A 27,908-nucleotide genomic window follows, 5' to 3' on the forward strand; every position below is an offset into this window, starting at 1 on the left:
CTCACCCACTCGCAAGGTTGCCTTTTCGTATTGACGGAAGAGTAGCCCAGCGCCTGGGTGGGGGTGGGGCGGATGCACTGCGCATGCTCGGCCGCAGAGCACGACGGGGAAGGGGTGTGGCCTGCGCGACCGTTTCCCGTTGAAGTTCTTTTGAGAAACGTAGCGCGGCGACCGTCGGTGAGAGAAATTAGTAAGGCTCCTTAAGCGCTTGTAGTGTCGGTCTTTATTTCTGTGCTTTACCAGAGACGGGTGGAGAGTTTGGCCAGTCGGAGGAAGGATGAAATGTTTGGGAGGGCCGGGGTTCTAGGGACTCAGCCCTGCGTGCGGATGCCGCCATGTGGGGGCCGGGAATTCAGGGTCAGGATAGTGTTTGTCGTCTCCTTTAACCTAGTCCGCAGAGAGTCGGGGCGTTTTGCCGCCCCCCCTGCCCGCTCCCCCCTCTCCCTCAGCTTCCTGCGTTTCTTGCCGCCTACTCTGCTCCTGCGCCGTAACTGCCTTCAGCCTTCGGTGTTTCTCCATGGCCTCCTTTTCTAAAACATAATTTTGATCACACCTGTGGCTCTCCCTCGTTAAGCAGTGAGTTTTTTTCAAACCGAAAAAAAATCATGGAACTCCTTTTGCAAAGAGAGTTGTACATGGGATCTTAAATAAAAGATATTTTTTAATTATTATAAATGTTTGGTTCGTCATGAAATGGGATTTGAAATTTTGATTAGATGAAGGTGCAATCTTTGTCATTTTATGTTAGTATTTTGCTTTTGTGTACAAGATTGAATCGAAAGTATCTTGGTTGCATGGACTAATGTTTACAAACGGTGACTTTTTTAACTTTCTCAGGTTGCAATCTCATCATACTTTTAAATTAAACTGACTGAAAAGTAGGTAAGTGGAGAATTTTCTCTTTAAGAGTTGAATCACTGATAACATCTGACGATAGCTTGTATTCCTCATCACAAATACATAAGACAAGAAGCCCCCGAAATTTATAACAAGAACTACATTTCGTCCTAACACTTTGTGCATTTAACTCTTAGGTTGAGGCAAGAGTATTAGTTAAAGGAGTAGATGCCCTTGCTAAAACAGTAAATTCACTTCTAGGATTTTCTGTGAGTGGACATATACAATTCAGAACCCAAAAAGTATAGGTTCAAAGCTGTAAACTTCCTCATCAATGACACAGCTACAAGGCATTGAATTATATTCACCCTGATGGCAGGAAAAGCTATTTTCTGAAGGTCTCTGTTATTCTAGCACAAATTAATGCTTTGGAGGTCACCAAAATACTTCACATTTGGTATGTAACACAGTTAAGTGTATCTCATAATTTTATTAGTTTTTTTAAAGTAAATTTTTACTTAAAGAAATATGAAGTGTTTGCTGAACCCCAAAAGCTACTGATGTACAAGACTTAAGTTCAAGGTTTTTGGTATTTAAGGACTTTCCGTATATGAACCACATCTGCTTTTCCAACTTCATTTCCTTCCACTAGCAGTCTTGCATTTTATCTTCATCAGTAACTCCACTTCTTATAGTTCCCATATATTTGTGTTTTTCCACATACTGTCCCTAATTCTGGAACATCCCCCGTCATTGCTTCATAGACATCTACTTGAAAACCTAGCTCAAATTTAACCTTCTAAGAGTTCTTTGACCATCTTCTCTTACCTCATTTCTGCTTTGTACCTCATAGATGCTTACATTGTGCTAGGCAGAGTGTTATGAGAGTCTGCACATGGTAATTATCTCTATAACCCCAGTACCTATGCACTTCATCAGTAGTGGCTCCCCATTGCCTACAGAACTAAAAATGGACATTTTAGTTTGGTTTGAGAAGCGTTTAGTCTTCTGCCTCCAGTCTTCCTATCATTCCAGTAAAAGAGCTTGCAGAACTCAACGAATAAAACAAATCTTTGGAAAGTGTAATGTGTAAAGAAGTAGCTGTAATGCAAAGAAATAAGAGTATACCTGCTTCTGGACTCTTACATTACTCATTTTATTTTTGCTTGTGTCCATACCATACCATCTTAACTACTGTAGCTTTTTAGTAAGTCCTCAAATTTTTTCTTTTTTGAGACTCTAGTGCCTATTCGAGGTTGTGTATACATTTTATGTACATTATGATCATCTTGCAGGTTCAACAAAAACTGCTGGGATTTTGATCTGTAGCTCAGTTTGGGGAAAACTGACTTAATATTGAGTCAGTCGCTGTCTCTCTCCATTTATTTAGATCTTACTTTATTTCTCTCAGCATTGTTTTGTTTTCAGTCTAGAGATCTTGACGTATTTCATTAGATTTATTACAATATTTGATGTTTTATGACACTATAGAAAATAGTTATTTTAAATTTTTTAATTTCTAATTGTTCTACTACAAAGAAATATAATTGATTTTTTTAAGTATTGACCTTGCTAAATTTACTTAATAATTTAAGTAGTTATTTGGAAGTCCTTTTGGATTTTCTATGTACACAACATGTCATCTATAAGTAATGACGATTTTACTTTTTTTTTCTTGTATTATTAACCTGGCTAGAAACTCTAGTACAATGGTGACGAGAAGTGATGAGAGAGGAAATTTTAAAATACTGACCTTGAATTAGCCTATGATCCTGCTAAATTCACTTCTTCTAGTAGTTTTTATTGGGGTTGGGGAGAGGAAGAGGAGATTCCTTAGAGATTACTGTATACACAATCATGCTGTCTACAAATAAAGACAATTTGTTTAGTTTTTCCTTTCCAGTTTTTATGCCTAATTTCCATTGAGTATTTCACTTGAGCTTAAAGAATTCCCTTTAGCATTTCTACAGTGTAGTTTTGCTAGTGATAAATTTTCACCATTTTCATTTATCTGAAAATGCCCTTATTTCGCTTTTATTTTTGAAGGATGTTTTTACTGACTATAGAATTTTAGATAGTCTTTTTCCCCCCAGCATTTTAAAGTTATTGCATTGGCCTCTGGCCTTCATTGTTTCTGACAAGATAGCCTTCATTCTTATTTTTGTTACCCTGTATGTTAATGTCCTTTTTTTCTAGCTGCCTGTAAGATTTTCTTTTTATCTTTGGTTTTCACCAGTGTGACTGTGATGTGCAGAGTTGTCTTTTCCTTATGTTTATCTTATTTTTATTCACAGAACCTCTTGAATTCGTGTGGTTTGAAATTTTTGTTCATTTTGGGGAATTGTCCAGCCAGTATTTCTTTAAATGTTGCTCCTGTTTCATTGCCTGTTTTCTCTTATTCTCAGGCTCAGTTTACATGTGTGTCAGACCATGTTGCTATTTCCCACATTTCCCACATGTTGCTTATATTATTTGTATCCTTTTATGTATCAGTCTGACTACTTTCTACTAACCTGTCTTCTAGTTCACTAATTTGATATTAAATTCATCTGTTGAAATCTTAATTTCCCTGTTTTACTTTCCAATTCTCAAATTCCCACAATTTTTTAAAAAATTGAATTCCAGGATTCTGCTGAACTTCTCCATCTTTTTCTGTATTTTCTTAAACACATCAAAGTTCTTGCCTGCTAACATCAATGAGTCACACTGTGGGTCTGTTTCTGTTGTCTTTTTTCCCCTTGGTTTTTAGTTTTGTTTTGTTTGATTAAATTATTTATTTGGTTGTGCTGGGTCTTAGTTGTGGCAGGCGGGCTCCCTAGTTGCGGCATGCGAACTCTTAGTTGCAGCATGCGAACTCTTAGTTGTGACATGCATGTGTGATCTAGTTCCCTGACCAGGGATCGAACCCGGGCCCCCTGCATTAGGAGCACAGAGTCTTAACCACTGCGCCACCAGGGAAGTCCCTTCAGTTTTGTTTGTTGGGGGGTTGGGGGGAGTTTGCTCATACATTTTTATTCTGGACATTGTGGGTGAAAATTTTGAGAGACTCCTCCAGAGAGGACTGCAGTTCATTTAAGTGTGCAGATAGTACTAGCAGATTACATTGATCCTGTTGAGGGATTCTGTTAGGCATTAATTAGGGCTGATCTATTTAGGTTTGCCCTTTCTTCTAGGAAGTAGTCTTTTCTCCTGGGTTGTGGCCCTTACTCTTAGGGCTTGGCCTCCTGGAGTCTCAGCTGAAAGTCCACATCTTTACCAAGTCCCCTCTTCCTTAGCTGGGCTTAAATTTCAACTGTTCTTAGCTTTGCAAAGCTACTGTAATATCTTTTAGCCTCCCAACTGCTGCTTTCTGCTAGGTTTTTTGGAGTCTTGCTCTGTAGATGTGCAGTTTAAGAGTTAGCTAGTAAGTGGAGGAGGGGAATATTTGTGTGCAAATTTGGGGGCTTATTTCTCTGAGGTTCTTTCGTCCCAGATTGTGCCTCTTGAGTTCCAACTACTTAGGCACCCAGAACTCCTGTCTCCTTAGCTCACTATGCTGCTATTCTCTGCTTGGGCATTTTCCTTTATCCTGGAAGGTGCCCTCAGAGGTAAAGCCTGTTAATTTTATAATTGTTTCCAGTGGAAGAATTTAGCATACTAAAAGCTATTCTGTTATGCCTAGATTTATCTTATCTAGGCATATCTTATTTTTAATTCTTGCCAATTTGATAAAATCTAGAGCTGAGTTGGTTTAGAAGCTGAGTAGAATTTGAATAGGCAGAAATAACTTTGCAAGTAGAACAGTAAGAGCACAAGTATAGTGGGGAGGGAAATTCTCTCTTTCTTAGATTGACAATTGATTAATTTTTCATCGACAGGTTTATGTATGCAATATTGTACTAATTTTCCAGGAGGAAAGTGTATACATTCCGTCTGGAGGTCTGTCTGTGTGTCTAGAAGTAACTGCTAATAGCTTGCAATTTCTTTGCAGTCTCAAGGGTTTTTGTTTGTTTTATTGAAGTATAGTTGATTTACAATATTGTGTTAGTTTCAGATGTACAGCAGAGTGATTCAGTTATATATATATTTCTTCAGATTATTTTCCATTATAGGTTATTACAAGATAATTGAATATATATATATTTACTGTGCTATACAGTAAATCCTTGTTGCTTATCTATTTTATGTATAGAGGTTTGTATTTGTTAATCCCATACTCCTAATTTATCCCTCCCCCTCCCCCTCCCCCTTTCCTTTTGGTAACTAAGTTTGTTTTCTGTGTCTGTGTAAGTTTGTTTCTATTTTGTGTATAAACTTATTTGTATTACTTTTTAGATTCCACATATAAGTGATATCATACAATATTTGTCTTTGAGTGACTTACTTCACTTAGTATGATATTCTCTAGGTCCATCCTTGTTGCTGCAAATGGCAATGTTTCATTCTTTTTTATGGCTTAATAATATTCCATTGTATATATATACTTATCTTCTTAACCCAGGCAACTGTTAATGGGCACTTGGGTTGTTTCTGTATCTTGGCTATTGTAAATAGTGCTGCTGTGAACATTGGGATGCATGTATGTTTTTGAATCAGAGTTTTCATCTTTTCCTGATATATGCCTGGAAGTGGAATTGCTGGATCATATGGTAGCTCTATTTTTAGTGGTTTTTTAAATTAATTTATTTATTTTATTTATTTTTCCCTGTGTTGGGTCTTTGTTGCTGTGCGCCGGCTTTCTCTAGTGGCAGCAAGCAGGGGCTACTTTTCATTGGGTGCGCAGGCTTCTCTTTGTGGTGGCTTCTCTTGTTGAGGAGCACGGGCTCTAGGCGCACGAGCTTCAGTAGTTGTGGCTCACAGGCTCAGTAGCTGTGGCTCGTGGGCTCTAGAGTGCAGACTCAGTAGTTGTGGTGCATGGGCTTAGTTGCTCCATGGCATGTGGGATCTTCCCGGACCATGCCTCGAACCCGTGTCCCCTGCATTGGCAGGCGGATCCTTAACCACTGCGCCACCAGGGAAGCCCCATTTTTAGCTTTTTTTTTTTTTTTTTTTTTTTTTTTTTTTTTTTTTTTTTTGCGGTACATGGGCCTCTCACTGCTGTGGCCTCTCCCGTTGCAGAGCACAGGCTCTGGACGCGCAGGCTCAGCGGCCATGGCTCACGGGCCCAGCCACTCCATGGCATGTGGGATCTTCCCGGACCGGGGCACGAACCCGTGTCCCCTGCATCAGCAGGCAGACTCTAAACCACTGCGCCACCAGGGAAGCCCCCTTATTTTTAGTTTTTTAAGGAACTTCCATACTCTGCTCCATAGTGCCTGCACCAATTTACATTCCCACTAAAGTGCAGGAGAGTTCCCTTTCCTCCACACCCTCTCCTGCATTTATTATTTGTAGACTTTTTGATGATGGCCATTCTGACTGGTGTGAGGTGATACCTCACTGTAGTTTTGATTTGCATTTCTCTAATAATGTTGAGCATCTTTTCATGTGCCTGTTGGCTATCTGTATGTCTTCTTTGGAGAAATGTCTATTTAGGTCTTCTGCCCATTCTTTGATTGGGTTGTTTGGGGGTTTTGATATTGAGTTGTATGACCTGTTTTTATATGTTGGAAGTTAAGGCCTTGTCGGTCACATCATTTGCAAATATTTTCTCCCATTCTGTAGGTTGTCTTTTTGTTTTGTTGATTGTTTCCTCTGCTGTGCCAAAGCTTTTGATGAGGTCCCGTTTATTTTTGCTTTTATTTGTTTTGCCTTGGGAGACTGATCTAAGAAAATACGGTTATGATTTATGTCAGAAAATGTTTTGCCTTTGTTCCTTTCTAGGAGTTTTACGGCATCTTATATTTAGGTCTTTAAACCATTTTGAGTTTATTTTTGTTTGCGGTGTGAGGGAGTGTTCTAATTTCATTGATTTACATATAACTGTCCAGCTTTCCCAACACCAGTTGCTGAAAAGACTGTCTTTTCTCCATTGTATTTTCTTGCCTCCTTCGTCATAAATTAATTGACCATAGGTGTGTGGGTTTATTTCTGGGCTCTCTATTATGTTCCGTTGATCTGTATGTCTATTTTTGTGCCAATACCATGCTGTTTTGATAACTGTAGATTTGTAGTATCGTCTGAAATCTGGAAGCATTATGCCTCTGGCTTTGTTCTTTGTCTTTTATGGTTCCCTATAAATTTTAGGATTATTTGTTCTACTTCTGTGAAAAGTGTCATGGGTGTTTTGATAGGGATTACATTAAATCTGTAGATTGCTTTAGGTCGTATGGCCATTTTAACAATATTAATTCTTTCAATCTAAGAGTATGGGATATCTTTCCATTTCTTTGAATCATGTGTAGTTTCTTTTATCAATGTTATATCATTTTCAGTGTATTGGTCTTTTACTTCCTAGTATAAATTTATTCCTTAAGCTTTTGTGGGAGTTTCTGACATGATTTTGAATGAGATTTTTTTTTTAACTTTCTCTTTCTGATACTCATGTTTTCCTTTAAAAACATGTGAATTTTGTTTTCTGCTCCATGATATATCCCTCTTTGGTTTAAATTAAAATGTTTTAAATTACTTATTAACAAGTAGTACTAACTAGCAGAAAGATATTTATCCTATGATGACTAGTAGTCTCCAGCATATATAGTTTAGCCCCAGTTGGGGAAGATGGGTGGGACTATGTTAAAAAGAAGTCTCTAGGACTTATTTTACTCCTTTGTTCATTGTATTGAAAAAGGAAGTAATGAATTCGTCATTCGTATATGTCTTTTGCTCTTTTTGGTTTTTTAGTAGCTAAAGAAATGGTATATACCATTTTCCTCTACCTCAGAAGTATATATATATATATTTTAATATTTAACTGCTCTGCCTTTTTTTATACTTTATTTATTTATTTATTTATTTGGCTGTGCCAGGTGTTAGTTGCAGCACGCAGGCTCTTCATTGCCGGGTGCAGGATCTTCGTCGTGGCCTGCAGGATCTTTTAGTTGTGGCACGTGGGATGTTTAGTTGCAGCATGCCAACTCTTAGTTGCAGCATGTGAACTCTTAGTTGTGGCATGTGGGATCTAGTTCCCTGACCAGGGATCCAACCCAGCCCCCTGCATTGGGAGTGCAGAGTCTTAGCCACTGGACCACCAGGGAAGTCCCAGAAATATATTTTAGATTGATTACACTTTCAGGGTACTTTCTATTCTTTGCCTGTGTGATGACTGACATGTATGAAGGGATTCCTATATGTTTTATTTTTAATTGATCTTTAGACTTACATAGCATATTTACTTTCAGGTGAAGGGAATATACAATCTAGTAGTTAATTTCCAGTGAGGTTTTTTTTTTTTTTTTTTTTTTTTTTTTTTTTTGCGGTATGCGGGCCTCTCACTGTTGTGGCCTCTCCCGTTGCGGAGCACAGGCTCCGGACGCGCAGGCCCAGAGGCCATGGCTCACGGGCCCAGCCGCTCCGCGGCATATGGGATCCTCCCAGACCGGGGCACGAACCCGTATCCCCTGCATCGGCAGGCGGACTCTCAACCACTGCGCCACCAGGGAGGCCCTTCCAGTGAGTTTTGCTTTGCTGGTTGTATGTAACGCTCAAATGGGTTGAGCAGAGACTATATGAGCTTTTATTGCACTTCACAGTCAGGCCTTATTTAATTTTCTGCCTTGGGATAGGAATATCAACTACAAATTAGCACTTGCCGTTGGCACTTGCCATCGACCTCTACGAGGATTAAATCATGTGCTGCTGCAGCTGCTGACTTTCAACACCCCCTGAAAGGAGTTCAGGGTGGAGAGCAGAAATGAGGCCCTCTGTGCTCTGGGAAAAACAGGCAGAACAGGTCTTCAGATAGTTAGATATTTTCAGGAGCCGATTTTATGAGCCCAATTCTTGTTATCTCCTCATATCTAGAAAAGCACTAAAATCCTTCATGGTGATGACTGCTCCTCGTGACTAGCAGAAATGTACTCCCCCTTCACCAAAGTCACATATATACTGACCTTCCCCCCTACCTCTTTGGAGCAGTTTCTCAGAACTATCTGAAATGCTGTCTCCCTGGGCTATAGTCCTCATTTTGCCCCAAATAAAACTTAACTCGCAACTCTTATGTTGTGCATTTTTTAAGTCGACAGGGGCTTTCAGTAAGAGCTGAGTTAAAGATCAGTGAGTTGAGTGGCCGAGTCCCAACCTCAAAAATAAAAGACAATTACAGAACTTGGGGGTTTTCAACGTACTAACTCAGAATAAAACCACAGACCTGGAGTTACTCCAGTAAGAACTTTAACTTAACCATATCTGTTTTACTTATCTCCTACCCTCCATAATTATTAGTTGTAAAGCCCTTTTTTAAAAAGAGTATCCTTTTCTCTTGGAGGTGATGTAAGAGGAATCCAGGAGACTTGTCCTCTGCAGCCAAGTTAGGATTGCAGGAAGGGGAAGAGTTCCAAAGGATTTAGAATTGGAGGTGGCAGCTACAAGAAAAATGGAAAATAGACCTCAGTTAAGGAAAAAGAAGAACACAAGGAACCAGTCTGTCCTTGAGAGAAGAGGCCTTGGGGCTGCACAATTGTTACCTGAAAACTGGGTTTGCCTCTTGGTGGGCGTCAAGCCAGTAGACACAACCAAGCCAAAGATCTGGAGAAGGAAGGATTTATTTATTATTACTTGCAGCAAATAAGGAGAACACTGGAGATCTTTACCAAAGCAGTATCTCCCCAACAGCAAAATTGGGGAAGTTTAAGCTAAGGGTACATGCCTGTTCATGAAGGGACTTGAGCAGAGGAGAATTCAGCATAGAATTGGGGGAAAGGTTGACAGAGTCCAAGCTTTAGTTGATTGGAGTCTGGAGGCTCAGCATCATCTTTCCATCCTCCACCTGGGTGGGAGCCTTAGTTCCTGCAGAACTGAAACATATATTATTATTCCCTTGAGGAACCAGGACCCTTGCCCCAAGGCTGCACTGTTGTTTTTTGACTGCTCCTCCCTTGTTTCTGCATTCCCTCAAGATCATTAATTACTGAGACCTGTTCAAGGGTAAGCATTGAGGCCAGGCTTGGATCACAAAATGGCTTAGGCCAAAATGGGTTCTCTTATGTCAGGAAAGCCATTCCTGGTTCTCTTTCTCCAGGGACCCCCTGAGCTATCTGCTTACACAATCAAAGGCTCCTGTAGTTCCTCAAAAGTTATAAAATGGAATTCTTTTTTAAGCTTGAATGCACAGCAATCTTTTATATTGATTTTGGATTTTAGCTATTGTTTTGGGGGGTTTTTTTACAGTTTTTTGTTTGTTTGTTTGGCTGCATTGGGTCTTCATTGCGTGCAGGCTTTCTCTAGTTGCAGTGGGGTCTACTCTTCGTTACGGTATGTGGGCTTCTCATTGCGGTGGCTTCTCTTTGTTGCGGAGCACCGGCTCTAGGCGCACATGTTTCGGTAGTTGTGGCACACGAGCTCAGTAGTTGTGGCTAGCGCGCTCTAGAACACAGCTCAGTAGTTGTAGCGCACGGGCTTAGTTACTCTGCAGCATGTGGTATCTTCCCGGACCAGGGCTCGAACCCATGTCCCCTGCATTGGCAGGCGGATTCTTAACCACTGCGCCACCAGGGAAGTCCTTAGCTGTTGTTTAAAAAGAAAAAAGAAAATTTCAACTCAGTAAATTTGAATATCTAACTGACTTTATTCATGAATCTGGCAGTATCCCATCTAGTAAATAGCAGGGCACTCAAGGAACTGTACAAGATGGAACGTTTTTATAGGCAGAAAGAGGGTAGGACAAGAAAGCTAAAAGAGTGGACTAGTTTAGACAGGGTCACCTTCCCTTAGGGGAAAGCAGGGGGTCTTGGGCAGATTACCTCACTACTGCTGACCAGGAAATTAAACTGATTGGCTTAAAATTCCACTCCTTGGAGAGGCTGAAACTACAGTTCTGTTAGGTATTATCCATAAGTCTTGGCGGGGCTTAGCACAGTTAAGTCCAGCTTGGGCTTGTTGTTTCTTCTTAACACTATTTACCAAAAAGGAATCCGTTGATGGGGGGGGGGTAGGCATTAAGTATAATGGGAAAATAGCTTCAAGACATAATTAGAAGGTATATTTGATGTAATTTGGTGTGGGAGAAGAGGCATTTAGGACTGTCCCTAGATTTCTGGCTTGGGAAATTGAGTATATACTATAGTGCCATTTCCCAAGAAAGGGAACATGTGTAAAGCAGGTTTATGTGGATAATATAAGAATATGATTTTAAATCTCCTGGATTTGAGGGACCTGTGGAACATACAAGTGGAGATATTTAATAGGCAATTGGGTATATGGGCTAGAGCTCAGGTATGTAGGGGAAAAATAGCCTATAGATGATAGTTGAATCCCAGGTTGTGCTCATAGAGCAAGCAAGAAGAGTCCTGAGGAATTGTGCTTTGGAGGAACACAGATATTCAGAAGCAGGTGAAATAAATGTTTGAGAAAAAGACTGGCAAAGAGGTAGGAGAAGAAATAGGTCTTGGAGTCTTAAGAGTCAAGGAAGGAGAGGGACTTCCCTGGTGGTCCATTGGTAAAGAATCTGCCTTCCAATGCACGAGACATGGGTTGGATCCCTGGTTGGGGAACTAAGATCCCACGTGCTGCGGGGCAACTAAGCTCATGCACCACAAGTACTGAGCTTGCGTGCCTCAAGGAGAGAGCCCGCGTGCCACGAACTACAGAGCCCATGTGCTCTGGAGCCTGTGTGCCACAACAAAGAGCCCGCACCGCAGTGAAAGATCCTGCAGCCTCAACAAAGACCCATGCATGCCACAACTAAGACCCAACGCAGCCAAACACATAAAGAAAATAAATAAAAGAAATCCTTTGTCTTTAAAAAAAAAAAAAAAGTCAAGGAAGGAGAGAATTTCAAAGGCAAGTGAAGGAACAGTCAGAGGGAGGGCAGTAGCTTTAGAAATTTTTGAATGTATTTAAATGATTCTATGAGAGAAACCAATAAGGAGGGGAAGAGGAGACCTGAGGGAATAGAAATAGAGACTAGTCTCTATGCAAGAAAAAAGCATAAAGGTTTATATACTGGAGAAGTGTAGAAAGCAAAGCTATATTGGGGAGTAATGGATGAGGGAAGGAAGCTAGCGTTGTGAAATATGTTTTGTGCTTCCAGAAAATTACTGTATTTGAAGGGACTAACGTTTAAAAATCAGATTCTTGAGACTTCCCTGGTGGTGCAGTGGTTAAGAATCCACCTGCCAATGCAGGGGACACAGGTTCAATCCCTGGTCCAGAAAGATACCACATGCTACAGAGCCAACTAAGCCTGTGCGCCACAACTACTGGGCCTGCTCTCTAGAGCCCTCAAGCCACAACTGCTGAGCCCGCGCACCACAACTACTGAAGCCCACACACCTAGAGCCCATGATACGCAACAAGAGAAGCCACCGCAACGAGCAGCCCGCACACCACAAAAAAGAGTAGCCCCCATTCACCGCAACTAGAGAGAAAGCCTGCATGCAGCAACAAAGACCCAACGCAGCCAAAATAAATAAATAAATAAAATAAAAGTCAGACTCTTTATCAGTTCGTATTTATTTTAGGAATCTGGATACTGTTCTCCAAGAAAAAAACTGGAGGATTTCTTTGCATCAGATAGTAAGATGAAAGAATCAACAACAGAGGGTGAATGTGACAAGGCAGTGGCACCACAACTGAGGAGGCTAGATGAAATTAAGGCAGAACCTGACAATGCCCAGGTAAATATTTTACCTTATTTTCTATTTTCTAGAGTAGCATTTAACTATAAATTTTAGTTATGCAGATGCTGCTTTATCAGTTGAAAATCTTAATTCCTTCCCCAAAGCAGTTGACCAAATAATAACAGGGTGTACAGTAAGTGCTGTAGTGAGCATATGCAAGAATATGAGAGAAGGTTGGACTGTTTGGAAATGGGGTTGGGGGTTGATAAAAGGATTGCTTAGGGTATTATGGGCCTAACTGAGGTTAACACATTTTTGTGTTCATTTTTCTTAACTTGAAACAATACAAGTAACTAGTTACATGTTTTTATGCTGCTGTCTCTGTTAAGTATTAGAATTATTTAGTGCATTTTAAATTCTTAGAATCTTTTTTATTATTTGTTTATCCAAATTAGTTTCATATTTATCCTTATCCTTGTCAAATGCTAAAGAACATATAAAGGAAAAACTGAATCAAGCTGTGAGTGTTTTGTAAGTAGGGCCAAATTTCCTTAGAATGTTTATATATGAACCAGCTGAAATTTATAGTGAAATGAAAAGTCATTTCATTTTTAATTAATTTCTAGTATTCTGTTTAGAAATAGCTAAAATAAATCAATACCAAGTAAGAGTATGACTCCCATTGAGTTGGTGACAATGGGAATATTGTCCATCTAGGAAGTACCCGTTGCTCCTTCAGCCCGTGGACATTCAAAGACATAGATCAAGTTTAGGTAGATTGCCTGCTGCTCTGAAAAAAATCCTCCTTCGTAAGACTCATTCAGCCTAACCTAACAATTTTGTGTTTTAAGGACTTTATGAAGACAATTAGCTATTAGTGATCAGAACAAGAAGGGAAAATAGGTATCATTATTGAGTATGTTTACTCTCTTTTTGTAGTAGCTGGTGAGGGACTGTGTTAACAAAAATTTATAAAGTCGTATCTAGGTACAGTAGAAAATATTGTAGTAATTGATGGGTGTTATCAGTCAAAGGTCACCAAAAGGGTAGTGCTTACTTATGTGCCATGGTTCAATTCAATTATGCAATTCACTGAACAGACTTGAGCATAATATATCATTTTCTATTGATTGGTCATTTTCATTATTTTTCAACTCTTTTTTAGGAGTATTGTCCAGCCCAACAGCCCAAAACTCAGGAGAATGACCTGAAAATAAACACTACGTTTTCAGACAATGGTAATAGAATTACTTAAGTTATATCATATTTATTCTGACCAATGTGATAGCCAGTTTATTCTACTTTTTTAGAATGCCTTTGAATAGTGCATTGATTGTTTTGGGTTTCAAGTCCAAGAGAAGTAACCTCTATAAGATAATGGAAGAATGCATACTTAATTTTATGTAAATACTAATTTTTTTCCTTCCTGTTTTGTGTTCATAGCTTCTCAGATGACTACAGGCATTCAGCTTTCTCTGGCATCATCTGGCATGAATAAGATGCTTCCCTCAGTTTCAACCACAGCTATTCAGGTTTCCTGTTGTGGCTGTAAAAAAATCCTTCAAAAGGGGCAAACTGCTTATCAGAGGAAAGGGTCTACTCAGCTTTTCTGCTCCACACTGTGCATCACTGAATACATTTCATCTCTCAATTCACCAGCTCTTCCGAAGAGAACTTGTTCAAACTGCTCAAAGTATGTAATTTTAAATTATGGCCTCTTTTACTTCCCTACATAGATCTTGATCAGAATCTTGGTTGTAATTTTCTGCGTGTTTTTATTTGTTTGTTTGTTTGTTGTTTTTTCTGAAGAAGTAATCACCTTGGTTTAGGTAAAAGAAGCTACTTCTGCTTTTAGTTCCTCTAATAGATTCTTCAGAAATAGTTTTGTTTTTTTGTCAAGAGATTGCCAGAAATTAAAATGATAGGAGCTGTGTTTCTCTTCACCTTTAAATAATGACTTCTGAAACTTATTTTCCTATTCTTTTCATTTGAAATTCTCTGTATGTGGGGTTATTGCGTGCCCATTATATTTTATCATTTAACTGTATAGTGAGCAACCTACTAAAAATTTAATCATATAACAGTTACTTTTTTGACCTTCCAAGGTGTAAAGTTATATAATGTTTCTCTTGTAATGGCAAGTGAAGTAGTTTAATTCTTTTGAAAAATTGAATAGCCTTAGGTAAACATAGATGTATGTATGTAATCTTTTTACGTTTTCTGTGAACTATTATTGGGATCTTTTTTGCTGACTTTTTTTTACATATGTAAAGCAATTTAGATGAGAAGAAAGGAAGTAGTAGTGATTTCGTAATGTCCAGAACTTTGAACACTACACTAAGATGTCTAAAGGATCAGTGCTTTGAGAGTCCCATAGTATTATAATTCTGGTTTGTTAGTACTCATTAAATGCTAGTGTAAAGTTTTAAATGTCTTTGTTCCAGAACAAGAAAATGCATAGGCTACCAATTTTGCCAGTAAATATAAATTCCTTTCGAATAATATCTTGTTTTGGAATCAGATTGCCACAATTTGAATCTTGCTTCCTCAATTTACATTTTGCTACTCTATGTGATCCCTGAGCAACTATATCAGCATCATCATTTGGGAGCTTGTTAAAAATGCAGAATCTCAGGTGTCACCCAGGCCTATTGAATCAGAACTACATTTATCCCCAAATGATTCATATACGTGCTAAAGTTCAAAAAGCATTGAGAACTTCTTTTTTAGTATTCCCATCTATTTTGTTAAATGTACGTAAGAATTTTGATCATTAAATAATACATTTAAGTGATCAGAACAATATTTGCATGTAATAAGAACCCAGTAAATGTTGGCTATCGCTATTATTCTGTTAACAAACTCACATACCCTTTATATTGGTTGCTTCAGCTCCTCATTTGGCTGCTGCTTCAGGAGTTAACCCTTGCTTCAAGTCTTCCTCCCCAGAACTCTACTTACTTTTCTTTTGTGCTTTGTAAACCCTTTAACACTATACTTTGTCCTTTTTCTTTTTTGCCGTGGGCTGTATGGCACTCTCTTCAGCATGCTTTCTTTCTCTGCAGAATCATAAAACTGGAAGGGACCTTAGAGATCATCCAGTCCAAATATTTTCTTTTGGTTTTGAGGAAACTGAGGCTCTGAGAAGTTAAAAGTATCATGTTGCTGTGTTTGGAGTTTACCCATTATACATCTTCAGCGGAGCTCCCAGACAGATTGAAAAGGCTGAAGCAGGAAAGATTTAGTGTGTAAGTTATTCTCTAAGGCAAAGAAATCCAATATGAACGAAACATGGAATAAGTTTTACTTCCTTTGGAATAAAAATGTTTTGATAGAAAATACTATTTTATAGGTTGGTGAAAAGGTGGTACAGTGATGTGTAGGCTGCGAGAGGCTGTCCATTGTTCAGAGTAACCTTTACTGTTTTCAGAACTTTTTACTGTATATTCATTAGCCTCTTGTATTAGTTATGTAGTTCTCAAGATTTTAGCTAATTATCAGTTGAGGTTTTTGATGAGGTTTTTTTTTAATAGCAGTGATTTTAAATCTGTTCTGAGTTGCTATAGGTTTTTTTAAAATTGAAGTATAGTTGATTTACAATGTTGTGTTAGAGTCAATGTAGTTTTTATTCTGTTTCATGAACCAAATGAAAGATAACTTTGCAAATGACATTTTAAATCTTGTTAGAAAGATAAGACTCTTCTTTTGAGAGCTATGTATTTAAGTGTATTTCTGTACTTCTGTATCCCAACTGAAGCTAACCAGAGATCCTGAAAGAAATTAGTGGAGTTTAAAATAGGCCCATGCACTAATGATGTAACACTTATTTGTAGGAAAGTTGTTCAGACCTATGCTCAGCCTTTGGTTAAGCTAATTTTAGGCACTTTTAACAAAATTCATTTTTGATTTTTTTTTCTTTAAATAAGGCCTTAGTAGATTAGAAGCTAGCAATCTAGTATGCTATTAGCAGTAAAAGCCAATGAGCATTTTCAGACTTCAGTGCTTCTGCCAGTGCTATTTCTTCTGCCTTCCTTCCCATCTGGCTAATTTCTTGCTGTCTTAAAGGTCTGCCTCAAATATCTGTACCCTTTGTCTATTCCCATACCATTCCTTCCTCTTATTCCCCCCAGCCACCCAGATAATTGTTCCATGGTCTGTGTTTCCATAGTGTTCATAACTCCCAAAACATTGATTGTAAAATTAATGTTATTAAAGAATTGATAATGCTGCAGTTAGACTATGAACCTCTTGACATTAGGGACCAGATTATACTCATTTTTATGTCCCCAAGGCCTAAACACTGCTTGGCACACAGTGAATCCTAGAAAAAACTTTGCCACAACTCGGATACTGCATGTAGAGCTACATCTTAAGCCAGTAAAATGACTGGTGTTGTGATACTGAAAATTAACCTGTTATTTTGGTGCTGTTTAAGGAGGCAGAAAGATTATAGTATAGATAGTCCCTAACATACAATTGTTCTACATAATGATTTTTTGACTTTACAGTGGTGCTAAAGCGATACACATTCAGTAGAAACCTACTTCGAATTTTGAATTTTGTTCTTTAGCTGGGCTAGTATGATAGTATGCAGTATGATATTCTCATGATGCCGGGCAGCAGCAGTGAGCCCCAGCTCCCAGTCAGCCACGTGATCACAAGGGTAAACAACCCATACACTTAAAATCATTCTGTACAACCATTCTGTTTTTCATGTTCAGTACCATATTCAACAAACCATGCAATATGTTCATCACTTTATTATAAAATAAGCTTTGTGTTAGATGATTTTACCCAAATGTAAGCTAAGGTAAGTGTTCTGAGCACCTTTAAGGTAGACTAGGCTAAGCTATGGTGTTCTATAGGTTAGGTGTATTAAATGCGTCTTTGACTTATGATATTTTCAATTTAAGATGGGTTTATCTGGACATAACCCCATTGTAAGTCAAGGAAGATTTGTACACTAAAAATTTGTAAATATTGAGGTTTAAAATAGGGTTGATTTCAGGAGTATTTCATCTGGAAAACTATTATCCTGAAAGATTGATATTCTGAGGGATCTAGGTAGCCAGATATCTTGGTATTTCCTGTAGTAGCAGTTCTCACATTTTCTGGTTTCTGGACCCCTTTACAATCTTAAAATTTTTTGAAGACCCAAAGAGCTTTAGTTTATGTAGCTTACATCTACCTATACATATATTGTGTTAGAAATTAAAACTGAGAGGGCTTCCCTGGTGGCGCAGTGGTTGAGAGTCCGCCTGCCTGCCGATGCAGGGAACATGGGTTCGTGCCCTGTTCCGGGAAGATCCCACATGCCGTGGAGCGGCTAGGCCCATGAGCCATGGCCGCTGAGCCTGTGCATCCGGAGCCTGTGCTCCGCAACGGGAGAGGCCACAACAGTGAGAGGCCCGCGTACCACAAAAAAAAAAAAAAAAAAGAGGAGGAATTTTTAACTATTAACTCATTTAAAAGTAATAAACTCTGCATGTTGGCCTAAATTTTTTTTTTGAATAATAGCGTTTTTTAACATTTAGGAGAAGTTTTAAGAAAAATTTAGTGAGCACTGTTTTATTAGTTTTGCAAACTGCTTTACTGTCTGGCCAGGTTCTCATATCTGCTTCTGCATTCACTTGGTTATAAAATGTTGTTTTGGTTGAAGTCTGAAGAAAAGCTGACCTTACAAATAAGTATTTGGAAAAGGGAGGAGTGTTTTAATAGCATTTCATATAATTGTGGATGTTCTTTGATACTACAGTTTCCTTAAAGGATACTACAGTTTCTTAAAGGTTAGTTACAAGGTGGAATCTGAAGCCATATCAATGAATTTTTTGTACCGTCACGTTAAAATTTATTGGTCTATTTGTACTTTGAATGGTTCTTTTACCCACAGCTGATTTTTGCTTCATGCTATCATCATTTGGAAAATATTGATTCCCTGAGGTATGCAGATCTAAATGTTGTCGTGTTTCATTATGCATTATTTTAAAAATCACATTTTTTTAAAACCAAATCACTAATCTCACCAAGAAAGTCTACATATTAGGAAGCTATCAAACTGGAGGTTTTCCAAAATTCTAATTTTCAGTGAAAGCTCATATTTTATCATTGGCAATAACTACTGCCAGTTGTTTTCCTTGAGGGTAACAGTCTTACTTTATTCATTTTTGAGAAAATATCTGCCAGATACCTACTTCTGGTTAATAGTTTCCCTGATAGTCATTCTTTGAAGTAAATAGGTATTCCATGAAAAAAGTAGCTAACTCATTTATTTGTTTGTTTGTTTGTTTATTTATGGCTGCGTTGGGTCTTTGTTGCTGTGCGTGGGCTTTCTCTAGTTGTGGCGAGCAGGGGCCACTCGGGGGCTTCTCGTTGCGGTGGCTTCTCTTGTTGCGGAGCACAGGCTCTAGGCACTTGGGCTTCAGTAGCTGTGGCATGTAGGTTCTGGAGCACAGGCTCAGTAGTTGTGGCGCACGGACTTAGTTGCTCCGCAGCATGTGGGATCTTCCCGGACCAGGGCTCGAACCCATGTCCCCTATACTGGCAGTCAGATTCTTAACCACTATGCCACCAGGGAGGTCCCCTAACTCAGGTTTTAACTCTTAACATTCCTACATGAGATTTTCCTTGAAACAACCATCATACTTTGGTGTGCAGGAGAAATAATTTATGCCTACGTCCCATTTCATCTCACAGAATATTAAAAAGATGTACTGAAGGATTGAGTTTTAATAAAGTAAATAACTTACAACAAATTCATCGTTGTGAATAGCGCAAATACTGGTACCTTTTGGTGTCACTGCCTTGATTTATGCTAAATAAGGCTCTGGCAGTTTTACCCACCATCGCTTTTTTTTTTTCCTCCCGATTTATTGAGGTGAAATTCATATAACAAAAACCATTGCAGTACCATTTAGTACATTCACAGTATTGTACACCTACCACCTCTATCTAGTTCCAAAACATTTCCATCATCCCAAAGTAAAATGCCTTATCTATTAAGGAGTTTCTCCCCATTCCCCTATCTTCACTCCCCTCAACCCCTGGCAACAACCAGTCTGCATTCTATCTATGGATTTATCTATTATGAATATTTTATATAAACGGAATCACAACATGTGACCTTTTATGTCTGGCTTCTTTCCCTTAGCATAGTGTTTTCAAGATTCATTCATGTTGTGGCATGTGTATCAGTACTTCATTCTTTTTTTTTTTATAGCCGAATAATATACCACAATTTGTTTATCCATTCATTTGTTGATGAACATTTAGGCTGTTGCTATCTGTTGTAACTGTTAGGAACCCTTGTGTATATGTACTTTTTTGAGTACTTTTTTTTAGTTCTTTGGGGTATATACCTAGGAGTGGAATTGTAGGGGCCCACCGTTGCTTTTGCACCATCCGTTCAAGTGTCAACACAGTGAAAAAAGCAAATAACATGTTAATATTATGAAAATAGTTTTGATCCTGTGTACCTCCTGAAAGTATCTGGAGAATCCCCAGGAATTTGTAGACCAAACTTCTAAATCCTCTGTCTTGTAGATTCCAAAGTTTGTCAGGTATGAATATGTGATTTCTCATCATCATTCTGTAATCACTAGCACCAACTAATACAGGCAAGGTAATCCTCAAACTGTACTATCAGATGTGTTTATAATCCTTAACGTTATAGATGAAGAAATTAACATTTAGGTAATATAAATGACTTAATCACTGTTACTTAATGTAAGTGATAGAACTAGATACCAAATTCACGTTTTCTTATTTCAAGGCTGATGTTCCTACTATTTCACAGTTCTTCAGGTAAATGAAACAATAGGGGAGAGGGTTATTTAAGGGAGTGATTTAGCTTATGAAAAGAAAGAAATAATTGTGGTAAAAGAGTTTAATGGTGCCCTTGTTATTTATTTTTAGAGACATTTTAAATCTAAAGGATGTGATCAGTATCCAGCTGGAAGATACTACCACTAGCAAAACTTTTTGCAGCCAATCTTGTCTTTCATCATATGAAGAAAAAAGAAAACCATTTGATACCATATGTACTAATAGCATTCCAGCCAAGTGCAGCATGTGTCAGAAGACTACTGTTGTAAGTTGCAATATTTCTTAACCTTGAGGGACTCTGATTATTCTGCTTAAATATCAAGAGTTTTTACTAAGTCTTTTTTTTAAATCCTAGATTCAGTATGAAGTAAAATACCAGAACATGAAACGTAGTCTTTGCAGTAATGCCTGTTTTTCAAAGTTTCACTCTGCTAACAACCTCATCATGAACTGTTGTGAGAACTGTGGAGCTTACTGTTCCACTAGCTCTAGTCTGTTCCATATACTTCACATGGAAGCACAGTCTCATTACTTTAATAGTTCAAAGAGTATTACAGCATATAAGCAGGTATGAATAAAGATCTGTTGCATAAAGTGAGGACCACTCCATTTGAATTTGATTGCATAAGACTCAAATGAAAAATGGAAGATTGAATTCCTTCCATTAGTTGGCTTGTGAATGTTTCCACTTTAGGAAACTGGCGGTATAGATTTTAGTACCATTGGGAATATTTTTCATTGGCAAGATGATGAAGGAGATGATATAAAAGACTTCCGACAGTTGTTTTTCACATAACAATTCATGATAAATGCTGCATGGAGATTTTCCTAAAGAACCTCAGGGTGATCATCTTGTCTTGAAGAAAAGGCAATCAGAGGGAAGCTTATTTATAAGTTAGATAACAAACATAACAATAGTCTATTGGTCAGTAGGACTCAACCACAGAAATGTTTTTTATTTTTAATTCCATGTATTTAATTCTTACACCTAAGCAAGGTTAAGATGAATCAAGAATGTCACACGCTTTTTTCTGAATCAGGAGTCCTAGTAGGCAATAAACCAATGAGAAATAATCCCCTATTTCTGATAGGAGAGCCTTGGATGGGTGGCTCTGAGAGCAGAGAAGCTGGCCCTGCTTTGCAGGACTAAGTGAGCTGAACACAATAGTGGTCTGAGCTCCTTTCATGAGGTGGACTGTCGCATGTCTTGCTCGTTCAGGTGATGCTTTGAGACCCAGTTGTATCCCTATAAATTCTTCCTTAAAAACAAGCAACTGGGGCTTCCCTGGTGGCGCAGTGGTAGAGAGTCCACCTGCCGATGCAGGGGACGCGGGTTCGTGCCCCGGTCCGGGAAGATCCCACATGTCGCGGAGCGGCTGGGCCCGTGAGCCATGGCCACTGAGCCTGCGCGTCCGGAGCCTGTGCTTCGCAACGGGAGAGGCCACAACAGTGAGAGGCCCGCGTACCGCAAAAAAAAAAAAAAAAACAAGCAAGTGAAGATGGGAGTCTTGACAAGCCACAGTTCAAATAGGTCATTTGTGAGCCACAGCTTTTCAATGACAGAATGCCCACACCATGAGAGTACCCGGCTTGGGACCAGAAATGGGAGAATAGAGAGCATAGAACCCTTTGTCTGAAAGCAGTTAATGCCGTTCCTTTTCTTTCTTTACCCCTCACACTCAATAAATAGAACCTTCTCCTGTTTTTAAGAGCCTGTATTTGAGTACTCAGTTATTCAGCATATGTGATGGGGCATGGCTTATTTGGCTAGATGAGTTAAGAAGCACCACCTAACACTATGCCCTGCTGCATTTAAGATATTGTGTGATTGTGATAATGTAGAAAATCCACATTGTTAGTGAACTGTAATCAAGAATTAGATTCCCCAGTGGTCCAGTGGTTGGGACTCTGCGCTTTTACTGACAAGGGCCTGGGTTCAGTCCCTGGTCAGGGAACTAGGATCCTGCAAGCCACACAGCGTGGCCAAAAAAAAAAAAAAAAAATTAGTAAAGCACTCAAACCTATGAATCCAAAACTGCAAAAATGGGGTGGCTTTTTATTTTAAAAAGTTGATTGGTATAATTGTAATTATTTTGGCCACATCTTTTTTTAAATTCTTTATCTATCTATCTATCTATCTATCTATCTATTTATTTATTTATTTATTTATTTATTTATTGCTGTGTTGGGTCTTCATTGCCACGTGTGGGCTTTCTCTAGTTACAGCGAGCGGGGGCTACTCACTGCATGTTGTGGTGTGCGGGCTTCTCATCGTGGTGGCTTCTCTTGTTGCAGAGCGTGGGCTCTAGGCATGTGGGCTTCAGTAGTTGCGGCACACGGGCTCAGTACTTGTGGCTTGTGGGCTTAGTTGCTCTGCGGCATGTGGGATCTTCCCAAACCAGGGCTTGAACTGTGTCCCCTGCATTTGGCAGGCGGATTCTTAACCACTGCACCACCAGGGAAGCCCCCAAAATTCTTATAAGTATAAATTTCTGGGTCAACATACAGGGATACTTTAAATATTGATAGGTATTAATGTTTTGTGCATCTTCTCAACCACTGTGCCACCAGGGAAGTCCCTGGCCACATCTTCTTACTAGAGTACATTAGTTAAGTATTAGCTTTCCCACATGAGTAGTAATTAGTTATAAATTATACCACTATTGTTGGTTAATGTAAATATTGGTGAGTTGTTATATTTCGTAAAATATGAAAATTCCTACTAATAAGGGACAAAAATAGTAATTTTCAAAATTACACTCTACTTTTTGTTTCATTGTTCCTTTGCCAATATCCCATTCTTTCACAGAAAAAGAAAATCTGTGTAAGATACTTTCATTTGTCTTTGCACTTTGTACCCCTAAAAGCTGTTCCATTTCATCATTGTCATTAGTGTTAACTTAGTATTAAGTTCAGGAATGATGGCTCCCGTTTCACCAGAAAGAGTAGCTGGTGAACCTCCCCATTTTCTATCCTTTTCCTTTGCAACCTTACTGCTTACAGAATGCACTACGTTCTGTACCTCTTACTGCTTGTGTGCTGCTTTCTTACAACATGCTTGAATTTTCACCATGAAGTTAGGCTAGAAAAACAGTGTTTCCCACAGCATCTTGTAATGTGTGTTAGGCACCCTTTTCTGGCTCCTCCTTAGCACCAGTAAAAGGCTTTCCTTAGTTGATGCCCAAGTTGGCATTAAAGATAGATCTGTAATTATAAGACTTTTGTTCATTTGTCCAGTTGGCTTTAGTTGCCTGGATTGATGAACATCTTTTATGACCACTTTCTTCATTGCTTGCATATGTATTGTTACAGCTATTAATATACCTGACAAATAATACAAATAGTTACCTAATAGATTGATCGGTTTCCTTCATTTTAGTCATTACAATCTATAAGTGCCTTTTTTCTGGTTTTTATGAAAGTGCAAAAATATGACTTCATTGTTATTATAATATTTCAACTAAGCAGTGGTTGTGAGCATATGTCATATACCAGGAATATGAATATTATTTTACTCTCTAACAGAAACCAGCCAAAACACTTACATCTGTTCTTTGCAAATCATTGAAACCCTCAGACGAAATGATTGAGACTACCAATGACTCGGGGAAGACAGAGCTTTTCTGCTCTGTTCATTGTTTCTCTGCTTACAGTAAAGCTAAGATGGAATCTTCTACAGGTACTATTTTTTTAGCAGTTACCAGAGATTTAGTAACTGTTGAAGAATATTACTGCTTTCCTTTAATTTATAACCTTGATTCATTTCTAACTTAAACTGACTTAAAAGTCAAAACAATCTAAAACTTGTTTCAAAGAACTGTTTCCGGTATTTTTGCATAAAAGGAAGGCTACTTCATCACCAGCGATTTAATATTTATTTGTAAAGATTGCCATATTAGAATATAGAATCTTCTAGTTAGCCCTGCTTTGTAAAAACAAGGCTATTAATTACATTTTTCACATGGAGTAGAGCTAGTCGGAAATACTTTGATGTTCACTAATAGAAAGGGACAGAGAATCCAGAGCCGACTGTGTATTCTATCAAAGAGCCTCATATAGGACCAGTGGTGCTAATTTCATAGATGGTGGAATGAATGATTCCCCTGGGGCTTGTGCATCATGCAGACTGGCTTATTATAGAAATCTCTTTAATACTAGCTTAGACACCAACTCAGCCCCATTCATATTGAGTTTATGAATCCTGGAATGGTTAGAAATGATACCCATTAGGAGATTCTGTAGCAATGTTCTTCATGGGTAATTTCACAGTAAAGATTTGCTTGACAGTTCAAGCAAATAGTATGGAAGGACTGATAAACTGCGTGCAAAGGTAAAAGATATAAAATGATGGGAAATGTAAATTATCCGTTTAATGTTGATATTAATCTTATCCTAAAGAACCTGGATATTCCTAAGCCCTAATAAAAATTACTCCAATACCCACTAATACTTAAAGCAATTATTGATAGATATTTGCGTTATTCATTGAAACACTTGTAATTAAACAGTGCTTTCTGATTGATTGATTCTGCCTGGTTTATAAGATATCTTTTAATTTTTATCAGTAAATGTTTCCATGGTGCATGATGCTTCAACAGATCTCCTTTCTCCAAAGAAAGATACAACTCCAGTTATAAGCAATATAGTGTCATTGGCAGATACTCGTGAAGCCCTGCCTGTCATGAACTCTGATGTATTACAAGGTAAAAATTGATGATGTGACGTTGTTTGACATATACACTGTTTTGCCATACTTGATTAGAATATAGAATCTGTCTTTAAGTTTTCTTTTGGTTGCCTAATATGAAATAAGCAATTATATAGTTAATGATGCTATTTTATAGATTATGGTATAAGATCTACAATTTATGCTTTATTTTAACAGGTACAGTTTCTTCAGTAACAGCAAATGTCGTTGAGGATGTAAGTTTTATTCTTAATTGTTTTTGCTACTGTCTTTTTTAAGCTTTATATTTTTAAACATATTGTGCACATGTATATTTGAGCATATTCATTCCTGATTTGATCATAGAGCTAAAAAATGTAGAGCAATAAACACCTTTTGTTATTCATGTTCAGTTTCCCAAATCTCAAGTTTGACTTGAAATTATTAATAAGAATACTAAGTTATAAATAATTGTTAATGTTTCCCCCTAGTGGAGCTCATACTGTAACTCACCCATTGATTTTTTTGTTATTAGAATGGATATGTTCGATATTTTAATTGATTATTTGAAAACTGTTCAAAAAAATGTTATTTTGTCATTTTCTCCCAAGATTTCTAAGACTTCACCCAGTGAATCAAGTAATGGTGTTGTTAATAGTAATGTGGAACAGCCAAGCCTTTCACCATCTTCATCAGTACTCAGTCAGCATACAACTGGCTCCAGTATAGAAGTACAAAAAGATCATGTGTCAAACCAAGATGCTACAAACAGTATGAAATCCATGAAAATAAGCGATGGACTACGTCACCCAAAATTTACATCCAGAGTACAAAAAGTTAAAGGTAAATCACGAAGTATTAAAAAATCTTGGTGTTCAAATTTTCAGCAATTAGAAAACAGTATTAAAAAGGATGTGATATTCTGTTATTCGTGTCAGTTGTTCTGCCAAAAAAAATTTAGCTATGGAGGAGAGTCATTTGCAGCCCAAGGAATTTCCAATTGGAAAAAAACTCTGGAAAAATTCAGAAAGCATGAAAAAAGTGAAATGCATTCAAAGTCATTGCAATTTTGGAGGGAATACCAGTTTTGTGATGAAGCCGTTAATGACAGTTTATCTAATCATTCAAAACAGATTGAGGGAAATAAAAAGTACCTAAAGCTTATAATTGAAAATATTTTATTTCTTGGAAAGCAGTGTTTACTCTTAAGAGAAAATGACCAGTCTGTTTCATCTGTGAATAAAGGCAATTTTTTAGAATTCTTAGAAATCCGAGCAAAAGATAAAGGAGAAGAAATATTTCGACTTACAAATTCACAAGTTGACTTCTACAATAGTACACAAGTTCAAAATGATATTATTGAAATAATAAAGACTGAAATGTTACAAGATATTGTAAATGAGATCAATGTCTCCTCAGCTTTTTCAATAATATGTGATGAAACAACTGATAGTGCCACTAAAGGACAATTCTCAGTTTGTGTAAGATACCCACAGAAAACATCAAAGGCTATATTAATTAAAGAAAGATTTTTGGGCTTCATAGATGTTGAAGAGATGACTGGGACCAACTTACACAGGAGTATTAAAACTTACCTGCAGCAAATTGGAGTTGATTTGGATAAAATACGAGGCCAGGCCTATGATAGCACCAGTAACTGGAGGGGAAAATTTAATAAAATTGCAGCAGAATTCAAGAAGGAAGAGCCAAGAGCTTTATACCTGCATTGTTACGCACATTTTTTGGATTTAGCAGTGATTAGGTTTTGCAAAGAAGTAAAAGAGCTCCGAAGTGCTCTAAATACTCTCAGTTCCTTGTTCAACACTATTCATGGGGAAATGTCTGTAAATTTTCAAAACATTTATAAGCTAAGTCAAAACAAAACATGCAAGAAACATACATCACAATCATGTTGGACAGTCCATGATCGTACGTTACTATCTGTGATTGAGGGTCTTCCAGAGGTTATTGAAACACTGGAAGTTCTATCAAGCCATTCTTCAAACACAAGTTTAGCTGATGAATTGAGTGATTTGTTGGCATTGGTTTCCAAATTTGAATTTATCTTTTGTTTGAAATTTCTTTATCGAGTACTAAGTGTTACAGGAATTCTTTCCAAAGAGCTTCAAAGTGAAACCATAGACATTTTTTCTTTGTCTTCAAAAATAGAAGCAATTTTGGAATGTTTATCATCTGAAAGAAATGATACTTATTTCAAAACTATCTGGGATGGAGCAGAGGAAGTATGTCAAAAAATAACCTGTAAAGGTTTTGAAGTTGAAAGGCCTTCATTTCAGAAAAGAAGAAAAATTCAGAAAACAATAGATCCTAGCAATTCAGACAATATGTTTTTTCCTACCTCAACAGAAGAGCAATATAAAATTAATATTTATTACCAAGGCTTGGATACTATATTACAGAATTTAAAATTGTGTTTTTCAGAGTTTGATTATTGTAAAATGAAGCAGATTTCAGAACTGTTACTTAAATGGAATGAACCGTTAAATGAAGCAACAGCTAAAGATGTCCAAGAATTTTATAAACTTGATGCAGACATCATCCCAGAACTTAGATTTTATCGGCAATATGCAAAGCTCAACTTTGTCCTAGATTATGATTGCATCAGCTTCAGCAATCTTGGCCATTTGTTTATTCAGCATGGTCTTCACAATAATATTCCTTGCATATCAATGCTATTATATATTGCTTTGTCTTGGCCAGTTACTTCAGCAAGTGTTGAAAATTCATTTTCTACACTGTCTCGTCTTAAAACATATTTATGTCATACCAGGGGACAAGAAAGGCTTAGTGGCTTAGCCCTAATGGCTGTTGAGCAGGAATTGGTAAATAAACTGATGGAACCTGAAAGACTCAGTGGAACTGTGGAAAAGTTTATCCTACAGGTGAAAGAAATATAAAACTTGCTAACTTGAATTTACCTGAAAGAA

The 27,908-nt window shown here is 37.9% G+C and overlaps 1 protein-coding gene across 3 annotated transcripts; it reads left to right on the forward strand.

The window, feature by feature from the left end:
- The first annotated feature begins 112 nt into the window (after window positions 1-112).
- On the forward strand, window positions 113-27,908 carry ZMYM1 (zinc finger MYM-type containing 1). Of its 3 annotated transcripts, XM_082614554.1 has the most exons (11): window positions 139-177; window positions 838-882; window positions 12,375-12,530; window positions 13,639-13,711; window positions 13,917-14,166; window positions 20,385-20,559; window positions 20,650-20,862; window positions 23,820-23,973; window positions 24,860-24,997; window positions 25,180-25,217; window positions 25,572-27,908. In XM_082614554.1, exons 3-11 carry the CDS (start codon window positions 12,435-12,437, stop codon window positions 27,876-27,878), a joined length of 3,444 nt encoding a protein of 1,147 aa, XP_082470680.1. In that variant the 5' UTR covers window positions 139-177; window positions 838-882; window positions 12,375-12,434; the 3' UTR covers window positions 27,879-27,908. The 3 variants fall into 3 exon arrangements, with proteins under 3 accessions (XP_082470682.1, XP_082470680.1, XP_082470681.1); XM_082614556.1 differs by lacking the exon at window positions 838-882 and having other exon boundaries at window positions 113-177; XM_082614555.1 differs by lacking the exon at window positions 20,650-20,862 and having other exon boundaries at window positions 140-177.

The sequence above is a fragment of the Mesoplodon mirus genome, assembly GCF_964341445.2.
Source record: "Mesoplodon mirus genome assembly, chromosome: 3".
Classification (NCBI taxonomy): Eukaryota; Metazoa; Chordata; class Mammalia; order Artiodactyla; family Ziphiidae; genus Mesoplodon; species Mesoplodon mirus.

What these genes read in the sequence shown, in the direction of transcription:
- ZMYM1 (XM_082614556.1), top strand. Translation starts at nt 12,435, where the DNA reads ATGAAAGAATCAACAACAGAGGGTGAATGTGACAAGGCAGTGGCACCA. An exon ending in CACTACGTTTTCAGACAATG is followed by an intron (nt 13,712 to 13,916) that starts GTAATAGAATTA and finishes TTGTGTTCATAG; the next exon opens with CTTCTCAGATGACTACAGGC. An exon ending in ACTTGTTCAAACTGCTCAAA is followed by an intron (nt 14,167 to 20,384) that starts GTATGTAATTTT and finishes ATTTATTTTTAG; the next exon opens with AGACATTTTAAATCTAAAGG.